General features: G+C 38.8%; 1 protein-coding gene across 2 annotated transcripts; it reads right to left on the reverse strand.

The window, feature by feature from the left end:
- Window positions 1-4,412: 4,412 nt before the first annotated feature.
- Window positions 4,413-9,149, reverse strand: LOC135642052 (BTB/POZ domain-containing protein POB1-like). 2 transcript variants are annotated; one of them, XM_065157834.1, is made up of 7 exons: window positions 8,988-9,147; window positions 8,783-8,913; window positions 7,261-7,377; window positions 6,848-6,969; window positions 6,712-6,775; window positions 5,432-5,711; window positions 4,413-5,340 (listed from the first exon to the last, which is right to left on the reverse strand). In XM_065157834.1, the coding sequence occupies exons 3-7, from the start codon at window positions 7,280-7,282 to the stop codon at window positions 4,509-4,511; spliced, it is 1,320 nt and encodes a 439-aa protein (XP_065013906.1). In that variant the 5' UTR covers window positions 7,283-7,377; window positions 8,783-8,913; window positions 8,988-9,147; the 3' UTR covers window positions 4,413-4,508. The 2 variants fall into 2 exon arrangements, with proteins under 2 accessions (XP_065013906.1, XP_065013905.1); XM_065157833.1 differs by having other exon boundaries at window positions 8,783-9,149.
- Between the last annotated feature and the right edge of the window lie 916 nt (window positions 9,150-10,065).

Genomic DNA, 10,065 nt, shown 5'->3' on the forward strand with positions numbered 1-10,065 from the left:
CGATAGATCAATATGTACCTTTTGATATTATTCAAGAAGTCTTTATCTAATATCTAGGTGCACTGTCGTCGTTGAATTTGATAGCTATAGTCAATATCAATCTGAAATGAGAACTAGACTCGTCAGATGCAAAGATAAAATTATCGAAAGGAAATAAACAAGAATTAAAGGATTTAGAGGGGTAAAACTATATATTTAGTAGTAAAACCTTAAGATTCCCTTGTAATCGCTCTCGTAGTTGTCGTTGTGTTACACTGCACTCATGTGCGTGGATCCTCATCGATCGTCTACCGCTTGTGTGCCATTTGCAATGGCAAAGTTGTTTTGATGCGGTCGACTGGTGACCTCATCATCATTGTGTTGTGCTACCACACCGACGCACGGTTGTGCATCGATTGGCGACCACCAGGATCGCCATGGCATGTAGCTGTGCTCACAAGTTTGTCGTGCAGTCATTGGGAACCATGACCTTAAGTGTTCAATAGACACTGGTTGCGACCAACAAATGTCATAGTGACGTTATTGCAGCAGCTAGTCAAAGACAGTGTTATAGTCGCCGTAGGTGTGCATGCAACCACCGGTAGCTATCATACCCTATCGCGCTTTGGCAGTAAATAGTAGCACCTATACGCAATCGTTGCCTACGATTGGGGTAGTGACCACTGGAGGGCATCGACCTCAACAATGCTATCATCGATAATAAGATGTCGATCAAATACAAGGAATCTCGCATCACCTACAAGCAAGCGATAAGATAGACTACATAGAAAAGTACATTGATAAGTTTAGACATCATAAATCAAAATAAAAAAAAAATACCTCTTTATGAGCGAAGGGTATTAATAAATAATTTCATACAATATGACGCACACAGGAGGAGTCACGCGAGGGACATAATCAAATAGAGGTATGATAAGGAGTTACTAAGAGCTTCACTTTAGTGAACAATATGATGAAAAGAAGGGTTATACATTCAAGGAGTGAATGTCATGGTACCACAAAGACGGGTCTTCCGTGCATGCATCAGATGAAAGCCTTATTTATCAGCATATGAGGGTTGTGTAACACTGAGGAAAAAATTCAACCACAAATATCAGTGAGTCTTATGAAGAGGACTTGATAATACTGAGGTATACTCAGAGTAATTATAGAGTTAGACTATTCCAGAGCTTATATTCGCTTAAGAGGGTCAGGTAAGTCAGAGAACAATATTAAGTAAATAAATGTTACTACTAAGAAAACAAAGGAGAATAGAACGACATGAAGCATTAGCTAGAAATGGACTTGGAGGAGTGCCACAGTGCTATAGATGTAGATCTACCGATCACGAAAAAAGAAACACAGATGCAAAGCAACAGATAGTAGGGCCATGGGCATAACAGCACCATGGTACTGTAGAGGCAGAACTTTTGTGGAGTTATTGATCCCTTGTTCTCATTGGAAGGAGAGCGCTTGGTTATAAAAGGGGCCAAGGAGATAAAGCATGCAAAGGTAAACTCTAAGTATCGAGTTATGGTTGAAGGGCAAAGGCTAGAGAACTTTGTAAGACTGATGTTATTGGGCTTCTCATCAAAATAATTAAAAGTAGGAGGCTTCAGATCGATATAGGAGTGCTCGACTAAGGAACGAAATAAGTCATATGCGATGTTATATCTTTTCTACTCAGAGGAGTATGCAACATAAATGATGAAGAAAACGGTACAATCCCAGAGGTGAACAAAACTATTAAAGACTTGCTCTAAGTCGGGGTAAAATTTTTCTCTTTTTGGGTAAAACTTCTTACATTCTAAAAGTTTAACAGCCATGAGAAGGTGAATTAAAGTATTTAACTCAATACGAGTGTAAACACTTTGGGTGTTTCAGAAGTGTGAGCAAAGAGAAAGTGAAGGCTAATAACTAGTTCAATACATGGAGTACAAATCTTGAGGAGGCGAGCGAAGTCGAATAACTTTTAAGAGAATGGGCAAAGTAGAATAGCTCAGTATATTTTCAAAGACCTTTTGAAGAAACTGAATGAAAAATAACAATGTCAAATCCTCATCAATAGTGATTAATTCTACCGAGAGTAGACTATTCACTTTATTTTTCAATAGAATACCAATTGAAATTGAAAGTGATGTGAACCTATTTGGAGGTGACAACTAAATAAAAGATGAATCAATGGATAAATTTTACAAAGGAAAAGCTTCAAAAACTTTAAAATGTATGAGGCGATACTCGTTAAAACTCCAATATGTATCCATCCAGTTCAAGTGACATGAGACGTTTAAAAGACTTGTATATAATAATAGTCTTTTCTTTTATTTGAAGGATCTATAGGAACCAATAAAAATCAGTATAACTTAACCAACCCCACGCAAAGTCATTCGCTAGTTAAAGTAGTATGGTGGATCAAAGTTCGACTGCTTAACAATAGCAGTGGAGAGTCGTTTGGAGCCAAAAAGGTGTCTTGTAACTGGAGCAAAAGATTGAAGATTTAATAAAGGTAAGAAGATGCAGCATCCACAAAGGTTTTAACGAGAATATCAAAGGAATAAGTGAGGGAGAATGTCATATACAAAACTATAAATAGGGTGTTTGATGTAATGCTTGTGTATATTCATATCTTTCGAAGATGTAATGCTTTGCATAGTTTGTAGATAGCATATAATAGGCTTTGTAGTCCCATTTTAGTTAACTCTTATAGTCATTTTAAGCTTCTAAACGTAGGTTGTGTGTAGCTATCGCGCAAAGATAAAATTGTCCAGAAATAAGCCATCTAAGTAGTTATTCTAGGGGGTTTTCTAGTTTCTTAAAGTAGTGCAAAGTGTTAGCCAGTACAACACCCAAGAGCTACCCGGGTGGCATGTGGCTGGATGGACCTTTGGGGTAGTATATCTAGGGCTGGTTCACTGTCTTGTTTTGTAGTAATGTCATGTTGGTTCTTATGGGGATTTTTGACCGTAGCAGGTCATCTTGGACCCTTTATCATGTGACCGCTCATAGCTTGTAGAGTCTATGTTTATAATTTATAATTTAAATATTTCCTCTAACTCGTCTTTTCTTTTAGGTTCTTACGGGATCATAAGAGGTTTCGGGGAGGCTGACTCTTACGAATAGATACACAAAAGTGCCATACGATTTTAGTAAAATCGACTAAATCTTTGATAGCAAGTCCATAAACAACTGCTCAATTGGGTATCATAGTATTAGACAAGTCCACACATATTTTGCATAGGAACTTGTGAATCCAAATGAGATCTAATACTAGCCCCAAAGCATTATCTGATTCCACGCCACCCGACGTTTCAGGGCCTAAGATGATTGACATTTTGCATTACGTTACAAGCTTGAGAAATCAGACTGTGACACATAAAAATGAGATGATTTTGACCTAGTTTTGCCCGATTGAGTAAACCATTATTGTGCAATCTTATGAACTGTCTGGAGTTAAAAAGTCAAGAAAAAAATATATAATAACAAGGTAAAAAATAGTATTAAATAAATTATATAAGTAAGTATAAGCGATCAACGATCTGTTAAAGAAAGTATTATAGGCATGTGATAGTCGTCCGTGACATTTCTGGACTTAGCTTCTTGATCTAGAAAATCTTGATACTCTCATTCTGTTCACGCTCCATTCATCCGTGCACTATTTCTAGAATTCGTCGAATCCATTTATCTCCATCTTGCCCGATATCTTCCTGTATTCTATAGTCACTTAAAAAGTAAAACAACCTCAGACGTACAGTACGGATGAGTGTGTGCAGTGATAGTTGGATTCGAACATCACGAAACTTCTAATTAGTTTCTGTTTCAAAATCTAGTATTCTTTTCATCATCTTCATAGAATATGTCTTCGTAGTATATTATAAATCGCATTGCTTCTTTATCAGCTACTGGCGCAGTACGTCAAATTTATGCGCACAACCTGCAGTTAGAAACTACTGCATGTTTGGATCGATGAACGAATGGCAATGCTACAACGACATTGGTCGAGTTCTAAAGATTGATAGCGAATGGAAGGCCGCCACACGCGAGTGGGGTCTTTGATATTGGCGATGAGTATCGGATTGGGGATTTGATGAAGCCATGAATTGAAGGCGCACTGCATGTGGGTGGAATCAGAAGGGTTTTCAGATGAGGTGAATCCAGCAAACAGTAGACTGTCGTGATGCATTGGAAGGCAAATGTTGTACGTACATTCTCGTTCTAATGATTACTTCGGCACATTATTGTCTAATTTCTAGCGAAATTGGCTTCAAATAGATTGTTGTAGTTGGAAATTTCTGAAACAACACATCACGCTATCTGGATTTTGCTTCTATGATTGCTAGAAGAGGTTGAAACACACACAAAAAGAACTATGCTGATTTCCACGTTGTAAGCAATTTATCATTTCACTCGAAATAAGTTCCTCATACTCAAACTAGTAATATGAAAATACAGAGAATCCATAGAAAGAGCGAGGCAAGTTTTATTCGAGCTACAATAGAACTTGGTTACATCCGAGAAAAAAAAAAAAATATTTACAGCAGCTGCTGCTGCTGCTGCTGTTGTTTGATGGTCAATTCGGCTCTCAAATGAAGAACACCATTTATGAAGTAGAGACTGTCATCAGCCATGAATGAAGTCCATGGGATGGCAAATAGGTTCCTGTATCCAACTGCCTTGCCACCGGTAAAGGTGTAGTATCCCTTGTATTTGCTGATGAACTCCCCTGATGGCTTTGCCCTCGCAGCGAATTCGTAGTCCACCGTGAAACTTACCGAACCCTTTTCTTGCATTCCCAAGAAGAGGCCGAAGCAGTGGAAGGAGCTCTGCTGGTCCATGTTGCAGTGAGCTGAGAGGAAGAAACCCTGCCCACCAAGGTGGAATGCTTGGGAGTAGACTCGGCCAGATGGGAACAGATGTGCACACTCCTCCTGCTTTAGGTCCAAATACACGATGCACTGTGGGTGTGGCAGTTCAAACTCGATCGCCTTCACTGGCCGGTACTTGTAAGCTCGCTCTGCATAGCGCCGGTTTGATGACTGTTCTAATGCGAGGGCACGCTGTCGATGTGGGGTCTCAGCCTTGAAGAAGAGTGCCTCGAGGACTGCTTTCGAGAAGATTTCCTGGTCCAGATCATTCTGTGTGACGACCTTTCTAAGCTTCCTGCAGGACATGTAGGGGAACCTTATGAGATGGCTCAAGTGGGAGCTTAGTATCTCCCTCCGTTCTTCTAAGTCCGGGTAATGATGACGCGCCCACTTGAGCACAAAGTCATAAACCGCATCCTCTGATGCAACTTGAAGTTCATCACTGGAGAGGACTGCCTCGACGCCAACAAGAGGCAGCTCGATTAGGCCATCTTGGTGCCTGAAGGAAGAACAATAATTTAGATCCCTTCTTCTCACTTTTTTGTCCCAAATGCAATTGCAGATTGGATGAATCAAACATAATTACTTACTTGGTTAAGTCCTTGAAACTCTTAGCAAGGAACTCCTTAGCTGCATTAGTTAGCGGCTGGATTGCTGAACTCATTGCAATGCTGGAAGTGAGCTCCAAGTAGAGAAGGGCAGTGTCAGTAGACATGGGCAAGCTCCTTAGCAATTGACTACAATGCTTCACGCAAGAAGCCACCTCAAACTTGTCAGCAGCCATAAGAATATCCAGCAGGAGCATCGGTGAATTGGTTGACAACTTCCCACTGTACATAAAGCTGAGGAGTTCCATTAGGGCAGCTTCTTCTGTTCCAAAAAAGAGGCATAATTTCAGATCATCCATATATCCAGCAAATTAGTAAGAAGCATTACCATGAACGACTTTCTTGATTTAATTTGATTTAAGAAAATTGCAGATGTGTATTAAAGCAAAGTCCAATTTACTAATCCCACACAGAGAGGAACCTTTAACTGGACCAAGATATGAAGACTAAACCAAGTTTGTAGGCCTACTGAACTAGATCAAAATAATAAGGCATAACAAGTTTTGTAGAAGCTCTTTTTCAAAATGATTACGGGCTTGACGCACGGGGCATTAAAATCTCTTGGAGGATGGGCAGGTCAAGAAATGTAAAACAACATCCTAAGAATTAAACAAATCGAGAGTCATAGGGTGTATCCTCTGTACCTCCTCCATAATTTTCCTTCTCATTTTTATTCTATTCCACACAGGAGGCAACCAAACTTGTTCAGTTCCTTGCATAACTACATATCTGGCCCAAGGACACCCACACCACAAGGTTGCAACAGGAACATTTGTCTCCATGCAAGTTGAACATGTCTTCTCGGACATGTCCTCCTTAAGATACTACGTACCAGGTATTTCAGCTGAATTGCATGTGGCAGCACTACTGTTCCAAATCTTGTAGGTCCCAGAACCTAGAAAAAATAGTCTCAGCCTGAGCAGGCCAGTCTATTTGGTGCAATTCCTTTTGCAACCCTTTTCTTTTTTACTTCCCTATCTTTTTGAATGATAGGAAAAGACAATAGAAAAAGAAGATGACACTTGACTCTGACAAATCCTGATCATCCCCTCAATCCGGACTCTATTTCTCATCCCATGTCTTTTTCAATATTTAAGAACATATAGTCCAACATAAGCATATACCCAATCAAATATTCCATTCTGCTGCTATGTTGGCAACTAAGCAAACATATTTTTGCTTAAAAAAACGAATAAGCTCAATTATCACATTTTCAACCTCAATATATATTACAAGATATAATAAAACAGTTTCTAGATTACCTGAGGCACTTATTCGCAGCGTAGCATGCCCCTGGTCAGATTCACGCATTCCATTTGAGAAAAGCTAAAAAGAGAATGATTTATTAGTCAGGAAAACACGGTAAGCCGAGCCATATATGTGCATTTTTATGCTAACCTTGTAGAAAAAGCGGCTTTTTGCAGCCAGTATCGCAGAACTAATGAATAAAGATTTTATTCTAATGGATGGAGAACACTCCATACTCCAAGAAGCATCACTGCATTGTGAAAGCTCATCACCTACAAAAACACAGATAGCATTCTGTTCATATACATAAAAGAGAAAATGCTAATCACTTGGAATTAAGAATTAGTAAGAGACACCATAATAATTGGCACAAATTTATCAAATATTCCACTATAATCCATATATGAGTTCAGATCTATAACTTCACAGGGTAATCAACCAAAAGGCTGGAAACAGTGCCATGTTTTGCTTTCTGATGTGTGAAAAGATTTCATCCACAGCTTAAGACTGCAGAAAAGAATTAAAGATAAAAAATCAGTTAATCATGCAGACTAGACCAAGACCTGATGAAAACTCTTCGATCATTGCTACAGCTTCACCCTCGTTGTTTGCACCTGTCAAACCATCGTCATCATCAATCTGGTTGCTGTGGGGAAAACTCACCAAATTGAACTCCACAGCTGGGAAAGCAAAAGATTGTTACTTATTTTGGGTAAACAAAGAATCATCAGTTGGCATGAAAATTTATGCCTTTCTATAGGTTCCATGACAAGATTTCAGGATTAAACAAGGACAACCAAGAAAAATAAAAGAGACAAAAAGCATATTCAGCATAAGTTTTAAATACATAAGCAGCTAGTGCTGAACCAAAATAAGAGAGAGGATAGATAAAAATCCACCTCATAGTTGATAGTACCGAATCAAAATAATAGCAACAACGCTTAAAATAGATAGCATATCTGAGTTGCAACGTTATAGTGCAGGAACTAATGAAATGCTTCAGGTAACACCAACACTGGCAGGCAATGGCAACATTTTTACATAGTAACTCCTGCTTCGGTGAGTTTAATTGATAGCTTTTGCTATTTCTATGGGATGGAATCATCTCATGAGTTCAGCATGTTAGCCACTGGAACAAAGAGAGGAATGGTGGCAAAGTAAGACAAATTAGTTTATGCCATGATACTTTACAATAACATCATGGCAATATTTTTATGCTAGCTAGAAATATAAACTAGAAGACCAAATGGTACCCAGAAAAGGGAAGACATTTGAAACCTAAGCAGCAGACATCGTAACATAAAGTCTCCAACTGTTTCACAGTGCCAAGAACTACTATCAGTAACATCTAGGTGCATGAGATCAGAGTTGGATCTGAATCAGTGGCATGAGATGCCTCTCTTTGGACAAAAAAATTCCTTCCTAAACCAAACTCTCATTGGACAAAAAAATATGATCTTCAAAATAACTAGTATTGGAATTCCCCAGTTAAATACTGGCGTCCTCCTCCACAGCCAATATGTGACTATTCTGAGGTATTATTACCTACAACCCATCATCTCAGACAGAAACTTCTGATTACCCCCTTTTTGCGGCTTGGCCCCTGTGGTTTTGGGGCTCGGTTCATTTCATGTCTTTACTCAGAACAACAAACTTATCAAGCTTTGCTTCTCAGTGGTAAAAATCACAGAACGTCCGCCGACGCTTTTTCAAGATATAACAAAATATGAATTTGAATTCTACTTTATATACTTTTTTGTTGTTTATATACAAATTGCACAAGTGTGGTCCTTTTGTTTATGGTCATTTCAAGTTCCTCCTAAAATTTTAGCTGCTGAGGCCCAACCAAATCAAAAACAATAGCCATAACTGCAAATGCAAGAGCCTCAACTTGCAAGAATATCAAGAACATCAAGACCTCCACAAAAAAGCAGAGTTCATCGACCAAGGAGAAAAGCACCACCTAACAAACAACCAACAGGCCATAAGAAGGACAATTAAAGAGTCACAGATTATACATTAAAAAAAAAAAAAAGTAGGTAAAGGGGGTGTAAAAAGAGTAGGTAGGGCTTTAGCTGCGCTAACCTCTCTCCTTCTTGACATCGGCCCTCCGGCGCTTCCGGTGCCTGGCCAACCCGGAGGTGCCAACGCCACCCGTCGTGTCCTCCGGCGAGTCAGGGACGATCTCGATCCGGAGCACCCGGTCGGAGAAATTGCTGGAATTGAAGGCAAACTCAAAGTTCTGGTCGGCGCTCCCGGAGAAGGAGAAGACGGGTTCCATTGCGATCACCTGCCAGATAGCACACCGCGGCCGCAGGCGTCCCTTGAGGCCGGGCCGGGACGCAGATTCCCGGCGAAGCCCTAACACTCCCTCCCCTTCTTCTCGGATGGTGAGAGGAGAAGGCGAGACCGAAGCAGAATAAATGAATGGTAAATAGCAAACTATCTCGGCGGAGACAGCAAAGAGTGCAACGCTATAATTACCAGCAAAGGTTGTCAAATCGATACACGGTGGCGACACTATTCTCCGTTAATTAACCTTATGATATATAATTAATAAGGTTGCTTATCTATAAATAGCGGTTAATTTTATCATGTTATGTTAATTATTTGGATTGATATATGATTTTAGTATTGATAGCGATGATACATGTGATATTTGGATCAATCCGACTCGATTCATGATATGATCGTAAAAGGAGGACTTAGACACTCACTTAGTAATCGAAGAGGGTTTAGTCGCTTGCTTTACGATCGATACGAAGATCAAGGTTGGATACGAAGATCAATTAATATATAATAATTGACCTCGATTATTATTTTCTAAGTAGCTTATGGTATGGATGAAATGTTTTCTCATCTTATCGTTTCCATGGTATAAGTAAAATATTCTACGAATTATTATTTTGGATTGATGTTTGTGTGGCTTAGATATTGATGGAGTCTTGTCTTTCTCATTATTGACTATGTTGCCACTTGTTGAGCCATGAATAGTTTCGTACTTATCCCCTCTTAAGTTTATCATATAAATTAATTATAAGATTATATATATATATATATATATATGATCTTACCATTAATTTATATTAGTTGATAGTATTTGATGATCCAATTCATGTTAATACTCACTAATAATTATCAAGTGAAATATCATAAATAACTACGCTTGTAGGATATTAAAGATAGGTTTTATAGTTATAATTCTAAAAATTAAAATTTTAATTGATAATTATGATTAATTTGGAATATATGTTATTGTAGGAGTTGGCCTATCCCCTATTTATTTAAGGGGCTTTGCGCCCTTCCAAATTTTAATATTTAGTATATGTCTTTTGAGAATATCAATGTCGTAAACATAATTATTCAAT

This window comes from Musa acuminata, chromosome BXJ3-7 (genome assembly GCF_036884655.1).
Source record: "Musa acuminata AAA Group cultivar baxijiao chromosome BXJ3-7, Cavendish_Baxijiao_AAA, whole genome shotgun sequence".
Lineage (NCBI taxonomy): Eukaryota > Viridiplantae > Streptophyta > Magnoliopsida > Zingiberales > Musaceae > Musa > Musa acuminata.

What these genes read in the sequence shown, in the direction of transcription:
- LOC135642052 (XM_065157833.1), bottom strand. Translation starts at nt 8,978, where the DNA reads ATGGAACCCGTCTTCTCCTTCTCCGGGAGCGCCGACCAGAACTTTGAG. An exon ending in GATCGAAGAGTTTTCATCAG is followed by an intron (nt 6,970 to 7,260) that starts GTCTTGGTCTAG and finishes GTGTTTTTGTAG; the next exon opens with GTGATGAGCTTTCACAATGC. An exon ending in GCTGCGAATAAGTGCCTCAG is followed by an intron (nt 5,712 to 6,711) that starts GTAATCTAGAAA and finishes TTTTTGGAACAG; the next exon opens with AAGAAGCTGCCCTAATGGAA.